Here is a 17,377-nt window from a genome sequence, read left to right on the forward strand (position 1 = left end):
ATGGACTCGTGGTCAAAACAGACAGGAGAGAAACTGCACCTTCCAGCAGCCGCAGGCTGCCAGACAGAGCTCAGCCTCTTGGTCTGACAGCCCCCTCTAAGCATCATTTTTAGCTTCATTTGTGCAACCTGGACAGATAGGTTTATTGTAAATGCGCAAAACAACTTTGACAAATCAGCAGTGTCTACCCAACAGCTTTTTTTTTGTCCTTATTGTTGTCAAATGGAATATTATTTCGCAAATTTGACATCACAGCAGGGCACGGAAGAAAGAGATGCCTTTTTTCTTTTCTGCTACTCTCTTTTAATGCACTGTGAGTTACTGGAAGCACAAATCAATAATATCTAAACTGCAAAAATTATATAGCAAGTACCAAAGGTACAATGGAGAAATGAGAAATATTCAAAGATAAAGCTTTCCTTTAAGAGGTAAGCATAAGTAATTTAATGTATATTTCTGGCAAAGTACAGGAAAACGAAGTAAATCCATGTCTTAAGTGTCAAAAAACCTTCTTGAATTAAGTGCTATGAACAGTGTAGCCAAACATGCTGGAAGGAATAAGAGAGGCTCAGTGGAGTTAATCAACTTAAACCATTTTGCTTTGCAGATAGGACCATGAAAAGAACCCAGGAGCCTTGGTGCCTTATACTGTCTTCTGTGTGTCAGGCACCTCTTCCCTACTCTGCATCAAGGTACATACAAGTCCTGTATTTCTCTTAAGTACTCAGCATCTAATTCAAATGGGTATATTACCCAGGTCAGTCCGACAAGCACAGAGGCTCCATTTCATTTGCCTTCAATTTCCCCCAGATTAAACGATCAGACCTACATCAATCATTGGGTGTAAAAGACATGGAGTAATTGGACTAGAAGGTTGTCAACAGACTGAGGGCTTCTGTTCAGAAAGCAGATGTCTTGGCTTTTTCTTGGTCTTGTTTATTCTTCATAAATACCAGAGCAAGACAGCAGAGTCACTATTATCTCGTAACAACGTTCTGTTAATCAGGCATGTCATTTGCTTGTATGGCCCAACCTTCTGCAGATCCCAGACATTCCCCTTCCACAAGAATTAACCACAAAAATACTGCAGTGTAGCTGCTTTATGACCATGGCTAGGATCAATTTGTTTTGTGCTTTCAGACACTGATCTTGCAACAGTGAACCTACAGACACTACAGCAGGGGTGGTTTTTTTACATAAATAAGACGTTTTGACCACCGTCTTTCCTTTTTCAGTGGCAGTTTGTCAAGATCTTTTGCCTAATTCCCAGCTCAGAAAAAACCACAGCATTCAACTAAGGAACAGCACATCCTTCCCAAATTGCTCTGAAAAGCAATCAACAGGGTGAAAGCCAGGTCAAAATAATAATTATGCTTGATGCACAGTATTGGTGGGCTAATCTAAGGAAAGAGAAAAAAAAAAAAAAGAAAAAAGGCAACACACAACTCAAAAGTTAGAAACAGCAAGCAAAGAATTTAATAAATAAATAGGAAGTTACACATTCCAACCTGAGCTCACGTCATGCCTTGCACACAGCACAAGTTGGTGAAGCTGCCACATCCCCGCCACCACTGGTGGCCCTGCAGTCCCCTCTCCACCGCATGGGCTTTAGCCAACCCCTGGCACCCTGCACTAGGCTACACCTGAAAACCACCTGGGTTGGTTTCCCCACTTAACTTTCGGCCAGGACACTGGGACAGGCTGGCACAGGGTCAGGCTCCAGGGCTGACACAGGACCCATGGGCTTACACAGCCAGCAGCAACAAGGGGGTGAGGCAGGAGGAACCAGACCTTCTCCAGCAACAGGTCCAGCAAGTAAGGCGGTACAATGCCACTGGTGCTGTAAGGAAGCCTCAGCACAATATCTGACCCGAAATGTGCGTGCCTGGGACACCCACAAATACTCAAGTTCATGTGCACCTGACAACACCCCTACAAACCCCCACCTTCTGTGCATGAACGTACTCACAGGTGAGCCACAAATTACAATATTCCTACCTAGAACATGAGCAATTTTTACAGTGTCATTTGCTTTAGCCTAACTATAATCCGCAACACCAATTTGACTCTTCCCAAGTACCTGGATTCAAAGGTTTCACTGGGAACAGCCCTGCAAGCTTTCTCAGCCCTTAGCTGAAGCGGGCAAGTGGCACATCTGCTGCCACTGTCTGCGCTTGAAGTCCTTCACTATCAACTTTCTGAACGTGAAGAAAGTGAAAACTTTGGTGGTCTGCAGCAGAGACATGTTCACTACAAAGTCCTGACATCTTTAATCTTAGGGGACACTTTAAAACTCAAGTGAGTCCACGTAACCACCCAACTTTCCTGAGATCTAGAGAATATGGACCTGGAGGGTGTCACTAGACATGTGCACGTGGATCCACTCTAACTGCATCCTAACATCTTTGCTGGGAGCTTTGCGTTTTGCTTAATCAGAGCATGTTTTTTTTCTCACTGGCTAAATGTCTATAGACCTCAATGAGGATTTGGATTATTTCTTTAAACTCCTTGCTGCTGCATTTTGTGAATTTTTACACAGTTCTATTCACTCAATGGACCCAAATATGAGTCACGAAACAGCCCCAATATCTGTGCACAAACATAAAATCCTTTGCCAAGCAGCCAAATACTACAGTCATGTGGATAACGAGGAAACAAACAAACAAACAAACAAACAAAAACCAAAACAAAACCAAACCCTACATAACATTTTCTATAGGCAATAGAGATGCACAGTATTTCACCTGAAAATTTAAGTAAAAATGGGATGTGATAGAATAAGAGGTTTGCATGACTGTGTGCGTATGGGTGCACCCCCCCTCGTGTGCTGCCCTCTATAAGGGCGTGCTTCAGGTGTCACCTCCACAAGTGAAACACTGGAAAGACTTGTTGCGGGGGGCAGGGGGACGCCCTTTGTCTCTTCGAGCCTCTGCTCGGTGACAGCACCGAGACCCGCTCGCTCTCTTTCCCTGGTTGCGCTGTTGAGATGCGTGTGGCCAGCAGAACTGTGATCTTTCACTCCCTTCTAGCAAATGATAACCAGGCTTACACACCATTAGCCTTTACATTCCCAGCCAGTTTGGGACCCCTAGTTCTTTATCTCCCCACATAGCTTCAGTGCTGCTCAACATTTACCCCACCTACACAGCATGACTTTTTTATTTTGGCTTTATTTTTGTTAGATACCAAAAATGGTAAAGGATGCCATCATTCTGACTACTGAAAGTGATGCTATTTACATCAAACACAAAAATCTAAGTGCAACTAGACATTAGAACTGAAAGAAAATTATGGAGGGTGTCAGACTTCCATGTGAACAAGTTCAGTCTTCGGTTTTGCCCATCAGGGTTGGGGGAAAAAGAAATGGCTTCAGGAGCCCTATAGAAGTGCTTTTGCTTCCCTGACTTCTCACACAATATTCTTTCAAATGAATTTAAAGCTTTTCTTGTCCAAATCCCCGCAAAAGTAACCACACTGCAGTTTTTCTACTATTATGCAAATAGATTAATCAGCCAACGCTCCAGTGAGAATTAATTTATATTTGAATCAAATGAGGCCTTAGATTCTTTATAACCCAACCCCCGGGCCAAGGCCTGGGCTAGGTAGCAACCTCATATTATTCATTTGACGAAATGTGAACTGACATAAATACCATGGCTAACTTTCAATCCGATTACCCCGTTACCTCACATCAATGCTCTCCCAGCCATCAGCCTCTAGCGTCCCTCCTTTCACCCGCGCAGCCAACAACTGACAACTCCTCCCTGATAAACAAGCACCCACGCCGCCACCTCAGACCCCCACTCTTAACCCATCATCCCTGCTCAATGGCCCTTATTCAACAAGGTACTCTATTTTGTTTGTAGGAATCGGGGCACTAAACAACACAAAAATACGGTTTTGCTGGGACTGCGACTCAAAGCTGCCCTTTCAGAGCTGTGGAGCACTTGAGGCACGAACAATAAACACCCAAAAATACGGGCGCATCATGTCTGTCCCTACACAGATACATACACATGCATGCACACACTTAATTTAATACAGCCACCGACATCTGTTATCTTTCATACTCTCTTTAACCCTTAAAAAAACCACCAAAACACACCAACAAGTAAAACAATGTTTTGGGCTACTATGTCCAAAGGTCAATGTAAAGTGAACCCACATTTTACGCAGCACCCTTATACTAAACTCATGTTGACAACCACTAAATTCTTTCTATTGCCCTGCAGAGGAACTTGTGGGGTTTTTTTAAAGTGTTTTTTTTCTTTAAAACTGTAAGCATTGAAAAAGCTTGGCTAAACAATCCACCAGGTGTGAGAAAAGCCCTTTCTATGCAAGCAGCTCTGTGTCAGGAAACCTACACTTTGTAATTAGATTAGCAAGCAAGGGCTGAATAGCTCTGATCGAAACATCTTCCCCCTCCCCACATATTGTTTATAGTGCATAACTGATAACTAAGCTTCTCTAGCCATGGTTAAAATCTACTTAAAAATGGGAGTCCTGCGCACTCTAGAATTTAAATGAAGAGGAAAAGAAAACAAAGTGCACTTTCTTAAAATGTTGGAAGTAATTACTTGGCTGTCTTGCTTAAACAAAGCTTTATTTGAAAATATGCCATAAAACAAACCCTATGATTTAACGGCAGCTCTTCAGGAGAGCACCACTTAAACCACATCTAAGCTAGAGAGTTCAAGATGTATTTTTTGTCTTAAGGACATCCTTCACAGCGAACAGGCTGGGGAAGGAGGAGGAGGACAGTCCTCTTTGGCCACATGGCCCTGGCTCCAGGAAACATCCCGGATCCCTGGCATGAAAGCTAAGAAGTCCCCACCCCTGGAAGATGACTTTAGTTATCTGTCTTTGTGGATTTTTCCATGTGGCCTGACAACCTAGCTGTGTACTGGAGCCCATTTCCCAAAGTAAAGAGCCAGTCTGAAGCATACAGACTCCTCAGAGACACTAAAAGTGGGGTGAGAAGGACCTGCGGTGTGTTGGAGCCCATCATCCCTACCTGCTCCTGCGAGGGAAGGGCTTGTGATAACACGTGATGGTAAATGGGAAATAAGCCAAGACAATATTCTTCCTAAGCTTTCATACAAAGGCCATATATTTTTCTTGGAAAGAGTAAGTCTTATTCACAGTTCTGTGCCATCTGCCCAGATGCAAATATCCCAGTTTGGAATTTTGATCTCAGCCCAGTCCAGAGTCAGTCCCTTGTATGAATCAATTTTTCCAAAGAAAGATATCAAATTACAGGCTCCTTCTGCTCAGATCAGTACACCTCATAAATCCCATGGGTATTTCATCCTTCTCAAAACAGCCTTTTAAATATTAGGGCTGGAGCACCAGAACTGAGATCAAAACCCCCTTCTTTTTGGCTAAAGGACACTGGAAATAGCACAAGAACACCAGAGAACATCCTCCATCCTTCCTCTCACAAATCTGGAGACTCTTGCTGTACACACAGCTGTCACAGACCATGGTGAATGAGAACTTTCCTGTGTTTCAGTAGCTGTCCTACCCCTTCCTGCTTCTGCTCTAAGCCCAGCAGCAGGGAGAAGCCCTTGGCACTGACAGCCCCAGGAAGGTTAATAGGTGAGGGAATAAATTTCCATTTAAGACTTAAAGCAGAACTATTTAAAAAATGCTAGAGAACTACCCCTTATCTCAGGACATGCATCAATCTGGAGCATGCCAATATATCTTAAAGCTACGTTAACCTCCTGTCTCCTGACCTTTCTGGGTCTGATGAGCAGCAGCCAGAGCATGGTTCCTCCAAAAAAGCCATGTCCTGTGCCAGGACAACCTGACTTTACCTGGTTTCCTCAAGTCAATTTTTAAGTCTGCTAAATCCCATCCAATGCCCCTCAAGACCTTTCTAGAGAAACAAGATTGGATGGTCTCCACCCTTCTACACTTTTAACGGAAATTAAAAACACAGAAGGGGAAAAAAAAAGATAAAGCATCATGATGTGAAATGTCAACACTGTGAATGCAACCACTAAAACATGATTTCCATTAAGTAGTTTTCATTTCCACAGGCATGAAAAGAAACCTGAGAAAACCTGTTTCAGACTATGAAGATCCCATTCAAACATCCTGGCTGTCTAATTCCCAACTTCAGTTGTCTTTGATATTTCCCCCTGCGGTATCAAAACACCCCTGACAAAGTACTGAAAAGAGACAAGTACATTCAAATTCTTCTAGGGCTTAACCCCACCGCATTGAAATTAGCATGAGTTTTGCCCCTGACTTCAGCCCTGACAGAAGTAGCAACATTCTCAGACCAAAGGCATAGGGAAAAGCTTTTCTACAACTTTCTTTAAATGCTTGCACTCTCCTTAGTCCTAGAGATTTCCATTTGCTTTCAGAAAGCTGAAGGCATAAATGGGCAACACGTCCCACCATGCATCTCTCCGATCTCATGGCTGGTGGGAACCAAGGCATTTTTTGCTGTTTGTCAGAAAGAAACACAATTTTCTGAGAAGGAACGTACTTTCTACAGGTTGGGGAAGCTCCCATGAGAAAGGTTCTGGTCTTTCCTATTTCAAGAAAATATTACAATTGCAAGGAAAATCAGGACCTCATCAGCTTTTCCCAGTGATAAAAAGGGAAGAGCCCTTCATCTCTGAACATCCATGAGGCTGCACTGCTTGCCAAGTTAAACCTAGAAGAAGGGGGGTCCTGTTCTAGTTTCCACAACGAGCCAAAAGTTTTCTAAAGAGAACAGCTCTTTCTCACAAGTGGACACCCAGCGTAAAGTCTATCGGCTCTGCAGGGAGCCAATCACCCTGCAATCAGGGACCTACATCTGAGAATCCTGAAGAGATGTCCATGATGCCTGACTACAAAGTATTCATTCCTCAGGCATCATTAATCCACTCTCCGTGGTTTTCTTTACCTGAAGCACCCCACTTGATAAAAAGCATCACCAAGGGACAACAGATATACAGCTACCTTCTTTCCTCTGACTTTCCAGTTTACATAAAGTACCCGGGAGTGGAGCACACAGACCAGTGCTTGCTAACTCCTTTCTCAGTAGCTCTACAAAGGTAAACCCTGAGGGACAAGGTTTGGAAGTCCTCTTCTTCCATCAGAGCTCCAGAAATCAAACATACTCCATATCAACATCTGCAAGAATAGCTTTGTATTTATGGAAACAGCAAACATTGCACCTTCTCCAGGGAGGCTCACACATACAGCCTCTTGCTCTAAGGACGCAATACAGCTTGCCAGCAACCCACAGGTGTGAACATAGTGATAGTCAGGGCACGGTCTGGAATGGAACCATTTAACCATGAATCCACTGCCTCAACAGACAAGGTCACCAATGTAACGCTTCTAAGATGAGATCACTAAATACCCAGGGAATTCAATCATCAAAAAAACCCCAGCCCTCACAAATATTTTTTTTTACTCCCCCATTTCAGTTTTCAGAGCATTGCAGTATCCCAGCAAGAAATGCTGCACTTTTTTTCTTGCTAAGTAACTGTTACAGAGTATTTACATTTCTCTTCCTTCCTTATCACATGGCTTTTGGTCCCACCAAGAAGATGTATAGGTTAATCCCTGTCAAAAAAACTTCCAGCACTTTCACATAGGACTCAGAGAAAAACACTGAGTTTTGAAGAAGGTACCTCCACCCCCTCAAATCAGGAATGTTCTTGCAACAATTAGCTTGTGCCAAGCAGTTGATAATGCGCATGGCCAGAGCATTTGCACCAGGAGGAACAGCGTGACTTTCCAGACAGGGTGATACACCACAGCGCAGGTGAGCAATTCATTAAACCCTCTCTGCTGCCTCCACAACAGCCATTTCTCCCACCAGATCACAGCACCTGAAGGTATTTTCACCTAGAAGGAGCAAAGCGAGCCTCTCGGCACATCAGCATCCTTCCGGCTACCAGCACGTACGTTAGGGAAGACTTTCCACTGGGCAAAGCATCTCCAAGTACTCAGGCTCTCATCAGCATCTCTGTTCCGAGCCTCTCTCTTAAAACTTTCCAGAGAGGCTTAACCCCCAAGGAAGTGCATTATCAGTCAGTTGGCACGGTAAAAGTTGAGGGATTGAGGGCTAACGGTCAGGCCCTTTTAAAAAAAGGTTCAGAAACAGGAGAAGGTACCAGTTTAATCCTACAGGGTAATTAAATACTAATTCTGCTCTCTCTGAGAGACAGAGGTCCCTACGCCCTGCCTCAGCGGGCAGAGGGATGGAAAGCAGCTTGTAAACGGCTGCGCCCGCTCTTGCAACAAGCACCGACAGAGCGCGTGGGCTCGAGGACCCTCTGCTAAGGTGACAGGAAACTGTCAGGTTCGCTGACATCTGCCCCAGGACAAATTCATGCTCCTGTTAACTTACCGAGACAGAGGCCTTTCCTCCAAGGAAGGTTGTCCTTCCTGACATAGCCTAGAGAATGGGGAAGAGAACTGGGGCTTCAGAAGTGCAACAGTAATTGGATCCTCAGCTCCCAGTGCTTAAAATCGCCCACTGCCTGGAGACTTCTGTGAACCAGTAAGAAGAGAAATTTGCCACCACCACAAGCAAAGGATCGCCTCTGTGGTTTCTGTTGTGGTGGCAGGGGTAGATTTAAGACCTGGTTTAAAAGACAAAAGGATTTTCAATTCCTCTTACCTACTAAAGTAAGATGAGAGAAATATGTATTGAAGGAAATAAACATCAAAGTATCATGTTGTCTCATCCACTTCATCTGCGCTGTCCAACTTGGAAACTCTTGGGGCAGAGACCACGACTGAAACAAGCAGGACCTTGGCCTCCAGCATCTGAGAATCCAAGCAGCCACTGCCCAATGCCCAGCTAGTTTCCACTGTGCTAAAGAATCGTGAAATTAAGGCAACAAATAAAACACCACATTGCATTTTGCAAATCCTAGCTCTCCAAACCATGCAAATCTTAGCTCGTGAAAAGACTTGTTTGTAGGGAGGTTGTGTGGTTGGTTGTTTATTAGACAGATCAGTGGAGAAGAAAGCAGAGGGACTGATCGTCCCCAGATTATTTTTTTTTTAAGACAAAGGTGGAGGCTGGGCAAGGATAAAAGGACAAAGTGGACAAAAATAATCAAATTTGGAAGAAAGGATGCAAATTGAACAGGCTTGGAAGGAGTTAGTAAAGCGCGAGCAAGACACAGAGACTAAACTAAAGTTAATTACTTTTGACATGATCAGATCATCTGGTTGCATTTCAGGCTGTGTGCGCTCTAGGCTGGCCAGCATGAATGGCGAGGGAAAAGAAAGTAACTCTCCCCTCTAGGTCCCTTTGCCAAGTCTGGGCTGCGCGCTCTGTCCGAGATCCCTCTTTCTTTGCGCAGAGAGAGAGAGGGGGGGAGAGGAGAGAGAAACACAGTTAACCACCTGTCAGGGCTGAGGACACAATAAGGCAGCCCCCAAAAGAGCTTTTCATGCATGCGTAATATATTTGTTCAGCTATTCACTTAATGAAGCTGATAAATGTGATGCGAAACAATAGTCAAGTTAATCTATTTAGTAAAATGTTTTGAGACTCTCAGGCGATGTTAAGGAGGGTAGTGTGTTCAGGGACATTTTCATTTCAATACGCTCATCTCTCCCCTCTTAGGGGGGTTTCAAGCAACCTATGTGAATATAATTTCTTATAAATGTGTCTTTAATGGGTTTAATTCACCCTTGCCAGCTGTTTTTTTAGCTATTTTCTAAGAGCAAAACAAACGTGCCAGGCTTGGAAAGCTAGTTAAAATTAGTTTCGGTCACTGGGGCCAAGCTATATTTCCTGCAAACCATCTGCTTGATTGGCATAATAGAAGGATTTTCAAGAAAAGGAAGGGGGGGGGGGGGGGGGGGAGATCTAGAAGAGCTTTGAACGAACCAGCAGTTACTGTTCCTTGTGCCTCAATTCTAAAGGTGAAGCCTGAGGTGTCTTAATATCGCCTCGCCCCCGCCGCCTCCGTCCAGGCTCCCGGCGCGGTCCCCCGGCAGCGTTAGGGAGACGGGATGCGCCGGGACCGGAGCATCCCTCCCGCCGCCCCCTCCCCGGGAGCGGAGAGCACCACCAGCCCCGATCCCCGCAGCCCCCAGAGCCCAGAACCCTTCCCAGCTTGAGGATGGGGATGGAGCGGGGCGGGAAGGGGGGGAGGGGCGGGCGGGGGAAGTTCGGCTTTCACCTGGCTGCGGGAAGCGGGGGGCGGCCCGGGGGGTGTCCCTCGGGGGGTGTGGGTGTCCCTCGGGGGGTGTGGGTGTCCCGGCGATGATTGAGACGTCCGTCCTGCGGGGCGGGGGTGCGGAGCGGGGCGGCTCCGCACCTCCGGGCAGCGGCTGGCCCGGCCCCGGCGAGCCCTCTGCTCTCCGCACTGGCAGTGCGGGCTCTCCCGATTTCATGCGGATTACAGCCCCGGACCGGGACACACGCAGGCTCCAAGCCCTATCCCCCCTCCCCCTCCCCCTGCTCCCGGCAGTTTGGGGCTTGGATTTTGGGTTGCCCCCCCTCCTTTTTTTTTGTTTTTAGCGACAAAGAAAGTGAGTGACTTTTAAGAAATAAATTTGAAGATAACGACATTAAAATGAATGGCAGGAAGCACAAAACGGCGTGAGCATGGGTCAAACGGCATTAGTCACAGGTTTTATCCCGAGACATTAGAATTCCCTTTCTCTTAAATGATCACTGCCTTTGAAAAGAAACTTCCAAAGGAGATCACTTAAAATAAGATCCTTTCGTCTGATTTCTTGGTTTCTTATGGTCTATCTTCCCTTTCAATAGATGTCTAGTCTCTTTTGCCTTGGTGCTTAAGGAATTCTTTACGAGTGTGCTCAGCCCCATCACAAGGAACTGGGTCCACGTGTGCCCCAGCATGCGTTTGACCCAACCTTCCAGAAAATGTCAGCCCCTCTTTTTTAAACCCAGAGAAATTAGCAGCAGTTGGTCTATAGTCAGGCAAAATGCCCCCGATGTATATGTAAAGAAAGGAGTAAATCATCTCAAAGGGAACGTACAATGACTGTACAAACCGCAGCGGTGCGGGAGCAGCCCGGGCGGGGCTGCGCTGGGAAATGCCGGGGGTGGTGGTGTGTCAGCGCAGGAGCGCGGCTGCAGGAGGGGAGGGGATATGGGGGGTGGGGGGGCGCAGGGGGTGCCAGTCAGTTATTTTATTGGGAAAACCCCGTTTGCCTTATCCATTCGCTCCCGTCCCGCTCGCCTGCCAAGTAACACCTTGCGCGCAGCCATGTGTACAAACGAGCTTCAGCGGAGCCTGCAGCGCTCCGGGCGGGAGGAAAGCTAAACCGGGAGCAGGACGGGACAGCCCCCCGATTCTCACACACACACACACACACACCTCCCCAGCCCTCGACCCCCGCCGTAGTGCCCCAGCGGTGTGGGCAGGGGGCAGGACCGCAGTGCCCGGCAACACCCCCAGCCCCTCGGGCTCTGCCCGCGCCTGCCTCCCCTTCCTTCTGTACCTGCTAAACACCCAGATTAACAAAACTGGGGAGGGGAGAGGAGGGGGGACACTCCAGCCAGGTTTGATTTCAAAGTGATACTTTCAGACAGCGGATCTTCCAAGCCAGCCTTCTGCAGATGCTCATCTGCTGGGGGCCGGCGTACAGCGCCGGGAAAGCTTGTCAGGATCATACAATTTGGAGGGCTGATTCCGTCCTCTCTAATAAATAACTTTTTGATTTGAACCAAGGGAGAGGTTTAACAGACTTTCTTTCTTCCCTAATGTGATATAAATCGCAGATGCACTTTTATTGAATGGTTAAAGCATCGACATGGAGATAATCAACACAAAACGTCCGGACAAAAACCATCGAGAGAAATAAAGCTGGTTAATAAGATTTTTGAGAAAGCTTTGTGTTAAAAAGTAAAAAGGGAAAACAGCTGAAGGTGACAGTTAGTTCATGGTTAATAGGATAAAGGCTGCATGGTTGAGCTGCACACTTCTGCTTGCAAAGGTTCAGCCACACCAAAGGGCTGAATAGGGTGCTTTTAAAACATAGGACATTTAACACATCTGTTACAGTCTGTAACAGAGAAATCAGGTAAACCCACTCTCAATAGTCCCTTTCATCACCCAGCTCCAAAGGAAATTAACCGCACTTGCCGCCAATTTCCATCTTCACCACCACAAACAAAACATCTTTGCCAGAAAAATCCCCGGTTGTACTTTCCCGTTAGACGATGACGCTTGCCCCTGGGACCGAAGCTAGGGGAGCCAGGGCTCCGCACCCCCGCACCCGCTGCGCAGGCACGCAGGGAGCGGGCGGCTGCGGCGGGCAGGCTCCGAGCCACCCGTGCTGATAAACCCGGGACTAGCCCGGGCCACCTTAGGTCCGAACGCTACCACATTGACCTCATTTTCACGGTCGGGGCGGGTAGCGATTTCCACTATTTTTAACGTAGATGATCTTGAAAGGACCGAGAGACCGAGAACCTGAGCGGGATGCTCGGGTCCCGCAAAGCTGTTGGCATCTTCCCTGCGGCCAGTGTTGCGCCTTCCTGGGAGCGGAGCTCCCACCGGCTGCGCCGGGGCTCACACCTCGGTCCGGAATTTCCTTCGAAAAAATCCCCAGCCTCTCGCCCGAGCACGCGTACACGAGACTGGCACCAGCTCGGACCCCGGGAGCAGAGGTTAACACCGCCAATTCCCTTTCTGCCGGATCTTTGACGCACAGATAGAAAAATAACCCCAACGACAAGCACCAATTCTGCTGCAGGCTAATAGCAGGGGGCAGAACACGCTCAAACCACGATGGGGTCCGCTCTCCCAACATTACACACACACACACTCCCCAACGGAGCTTAGTTCCACGTTCTCTAATTTGTATTTTCCATTCCAGAAAACCCGTGCTTTTCTGCGGGCCCGCAGATCAGTTTATATGAATATTTATTGATTTGTTTCCTAAACTCAGCAGGGGAGCGGCAAATAAATTTAGTGCTTTCTTTAAATAATTCCCTTTCTACGAGGCAAGATTCATTCGAAACTTTTAAATAGGCATTTAATTAGCCTGTGTGTGTTGCCTCTGAACAAAACCCTGCTGGGAGCCTTTGGAGCGCTGTATTCCAAAGAGGCGGTCAATATGCAAAATTGATGACTACACTTTCTTTGTGGCGGGGCCATTGTGCCCCGGTTGCTTATGAAGTCTAATCCAATCATAAATTGCAGCCCGGGACCAATGGAGGAGCCGGGAGCTGGCCCTGAATGAAGCTCAAGTGGAGAACTTTGTTGAACCCCATTGTTGGGGCTGTCACTTTTGAAAGAGCCTCAGCGGGGCTGACCACTATAAAACCCTCGGTCCAGGAGGAAGGGGCAGAGAGAACCCCGCCAGGCTGCCTGGCCGGATCTTTACCGAGCGAGGTTTGCAAAGCAGAAAACAAAAGCCAACAAACAAACAAACACGGCGGCGGCCCCAGCCCGGCCCGGACGGCCCCTGCCATGATGTTCCCCAGCCTCATCGCGCCGCCGGCCGTCTACCCCAGCCTGCTGCGCCCCACTCCCACCCTCACCTTGCCTCAGTCGCTGCAGTCGGCTTTTTCCAGCCATTCCAGCTTCCTGGTGGAAGATTTGATCCGGATCAGCAGACCCACCGGTTACCTGCCCAGGACTGCCCCCCCGCCTAGCATGTCCCCCCCGACCTCGGCGGCCAGGACGGACGCGGGGACCCCCGAGCTGCCCAGCTCCACCGCCGGCTCCCGCAGGATCTGTTCGCCCCAGGCTTCCAGCGGCGACTCCACTTTCCTCAAGTTCGGCGTCAACGCCATCCTCTCCTCCGCCCCCCGCGCCGGTAAGCGGCTCCCGGAGCCCCCTGCCCGCAGGAGCGGGGCGGGGGGGACACGGGGGAGGGAGGGGAGGGAGCCCCCAGCACCGGGCTGCAGGACCCGCCGGCATCGCTCCGATCTACAGGCGGGGGGGCGCCGGCAGGCTGCCGCGGGGCGGGAGGGCGGGGGTCCCGCAGACGGGGTGTCCCGCAGACGGGGGGGTCCCCCGGGTGCCGCTCTGCCGCCAAAGCCGTCGCAGCAGCAGCGCCGCTGCCCGAGATCACTCCGGAGCTTTTTGATTTTTTTGGTGGGGGAGGGGGTAGTACTACCGTGCCGGTCCCCCAACCACACGACAGCCCCAGCCGTGCCGTCGGTCGAGCCCAACCCGCAGTAACCCTCTGCTTACTTTCATTGCATTTATTTACTAGAAACCTCCCCTGCGCTGCTCCAGAGCGTCCCTCCAAAGACTTTCTCCTTCCCGTACTTTGAAGGATCCTTCCAGCCCTTTATCAGATCTTCCTATTTCCCAGGTAGGTCTCCCAAAGCCCCTCTCCCGGCGGGCGGACCCCTCCCCAGGCACAGCCCGGCGGTATCTCCCAGCGCACCGCCCCCCCCCCCCCCCCCCCCCGGGGTTAGGCTGTAGTTCAGAGGTTGGGGGGAGTACAACAGGCACGCATCAGTCGCGCCAATTTGCTGCCCGATTTAGCACAGGCAGCGACCGCCTGACACTCCCTGCTCGCTCCCCCCGCCGATCGGCAAATTAGCCGGGATTGTCACGGTCCCGGGGCCAGGCGGGTTCCCCCCCCGCCCCTCCCCGCCGCTTTCAGCACCACGCGGGGAGCGGTCAGCTCCCGCCCGCGCAACTCCCGCGCAGCGCGGACACGCTCCGCGCAGGCTGCCCGGCACGGCTGCTCCGCGTCCCGTCTGTGTCCGTATCCCACCCGGTGCTGGCGTTTACAGGCGGGTGGAGGGTCCCGCGGGCGCGGCTTCGTGTGTCCCGTCCCCCTCCCCCGTACTAGCCCACCCCTCCTTCACCCCGGGTCTCCCACCTCACCCCTTCTCGTTTAGACCGTCAGTGGGACTCAAACGACGTGGTCTCAGCCAGAAAGCAGGCTGCGGGGTACGGTTCTTACAGCGCTGAAGTATTAGGATGCCGAGAGAACAATTAAAAAAAAAATCTAATTACACAAACAAGCTATTAATTTAAAAAGAAAACAGGGGAAGGGAGAGAGGAAAAAAAAAATAACCCAAGCTCTTCCATTCATCCTCCGGATAATGGAATTTGCTTCCTTTCTCCAGCATGTGAATAGCCTAACAAAAACAACTTGAGCTTTATAAATAGCTTTTCATGTCCATTTAATGAAAATGATTTGGGGAAAGAGACGATTGTGCCATCAGTATTCTCCCGAGGAGCCTGGCATGCCGTTGTGTTTAGTTTGAAAGTGTAAATCTCTTTTGTTCCAATAATATATGGCGTTAGCTGCTTGTCCTCAGTCTTTTTCTGTTAGTTCATTACTACACAATTACCATTCACGCTTCATTAGCATCTCTGTCTCTCTTGGGGAGGTTCCCCCCCCCACCTTTTTTTTTTTTTTTTTTTTTTTTTAAGGCGAAACTCTGCCCTTTTTATCATACCAATGTCATTGGGAACCAGGCAATGTGCTAATTAGCTGTTACTTTTCATGTCTTTGGATTGAATTCTCCAACTTTGGAGGGAGGAGAGAAGAGATTAATATAAAAAGATGAATACTGATTGATCAGAACTGCATCTGAAGAGGAGCTGTTTTGTTCAGAATCAGAAAAGTCCTCATTTTCATCTCCAGCATAATAAAGAGTCTGAAACTATAAAAGCGCCTGGAAAAAAAAATCAAATGCTTCTGAGCTGGAGGAAAAGCTTTTTTATTATACCTTTATCTTAGTCAGTACGCCTCGCTTTCCCTTTTCAGGCCAGAGACCTTTGAATCTCCCAACAAAACCGGCCACTATTGATCCATTTTACACGTTTGAGTTCATAGATCTAATCCCAGAGATCGCTGGCTCAAAGGGGGGCACTCCAGCCTAAAGCTCCTTTGCGCGGCCCCAGGTTGGTGGGTGCCCACTCGAAGGGCAGGGAGGGGGTGGTAGGGGCCAGTCCCTCTCTGCTCAGCACCGTGTGTCCCCCACAGCCACCTCCACCGTGGTCCCCATCCCTGGCACCTTCTCCTGGCCACTGGCCGCCCGCGGCAAGCCCCGCCGTGGCATGCTGCGTCGGGCCGTCTTCTCTGACGTGCAGCGCAAGGCGCTGGAGAAGATGTTCCAGAAGCAGAAGTACATCAGCAAGCCCGATAGGAAGAAGTTGGCGGCCAAACTGGGCCTCAAGGACTCACAGGTGAGGGGGGCACTGGGTGAGGAGGGCAGAGAGGGTATGGGGAGCTGGGCCACCCACCCAAGAGGCAGCTGGAGAGAAGGGGAGGAGGCAGGAGCAAGGAGAACTGCTCACAGCCAGGAGGAAGCCCAACGCAAGTTACAAGGCTGCGAGCATCAGAGCCAAGAGAGCAGCACAGTTCCCAGCTGGGTGAGCAGGACAGGACAGATCACGACCTTATTGCCTCCCTGACCCCTCTCCTAGGGTCCCCGAAGGTCAGAGTCTGCGGTTCCTGCTGGCTTTGGAACAGGCATGAGCATGGTTTTGAGGGTGCAATCCAAAGGCCATCCCTGCTCCCTGTTTCACTGAACCATTTCATTTCTATGTTGCTTCACCCCACAGGTGAAGATCTGGTTCCAGAACAGGAGGATGAAGTGGAGGAACTCCAAAGAAAGAGAGCTCCTCTCTTCTGGTGGCTGCAGAGAACAGACCCTACCCACCAAGTTTAACCCTCACCCAGACCTCAGTGACGTAGGCAAGAAATGTTCAGGAGAGGAGGAGGAGGAGGAGGAGGAGGTCCCCCCTGAGTGCCCACCCAGCCCCCGGCATCCCTTAACCTACCACCAGTCCCCAGAACATCTACACTTGAGGGACAGACTGGACTCCCAGATGTCTCCATCCCATTCTAGCAGCCCCAGCAAACCTTCAGACTTCTCAGACTCAGAGGAAGAGGATGATGAAGGGGAAGAAGAAGAGGAGGAGATAACAGTCTCTTAGATCACCCACCCGCCCCTACCATCACATGGGGACACTACAAAGATGTAAATAAAACAGAGCGCTATAAATTGAAGAGGTGATGTCCCACTCAAATGTCCACATACTTCTTCACTGCAGGTTCTTTATCACATAGCTGCAAGACCTACTACTCATAGGTGTTTCCGATTCTTTGCCCCATGGGGAGGTTTTCACATTCACAGCATTTGCTAATGCTGTTGTAACTCTCTCTGCTTAACCAGCAGCACTGGCTCGATTAGCTGCCTTCTCCTAAAATCAGGCAACAGGCAGCTCTCCTTGCTTTGCAGCAGGGAGGAAAGCACAGCCTGTTGGAAGGGAAACGTTTTTCCCCCCAGGTAAGATACAACAGAAAACCCCAATATAGATGCTGTGGCCATTTTTACTGCCTCTCAAGGGAATTTCCACGTACTATTAAGATTTCAGCCCCTGATGACTGGTCTGACATAGCAACCCTTTCCTCTGAAAGGCAACAGCAAGGAAGGGCACAGCCC

At 49.0% G+C, this 17,377-nt stretch overlaps 1 protein-coding gene across 1 annotated transcript; it reads left to right on the top strand.

Moving 5' to 3' along the window:
* The first annotated feature begins 13,424 nt into the window (after positions 1-13,424).
* Positions 13,425-16,868, top strand: DBX1 (developing brain homeobox 1). The gene is made up of 4 exons (XM_037401565.1): positions 13,425-13,773; positions 14,176-14,277; positions 15,913-16,115; positions 16,494-16,868. The coding sequence occupies exons 1-4, from the start codon at positions 13,425-13,427 to the stop codon at positions 16,866-16,868; spliced, it is 1,029 nt and encodes a 342-aa protein (XP_037257462.1).
* Positions 16,869-17,377: the final 509 nt, after the last annotated feature.

The sequence above is a fragment of the Falco rusticolus genome, chromosome 10, assembly GCF_015220075.1.
Source record: "Falco rusticolus isolate bFalRus1 chromosome 10, bFalRus1.pri, whole genome shotgun sequence".
Lineage (NCBI taxonomy): Eukaryota > Metazoa > Chordata > Aves > Falconiformes > Falconidae > Falco > Falco rusticolus.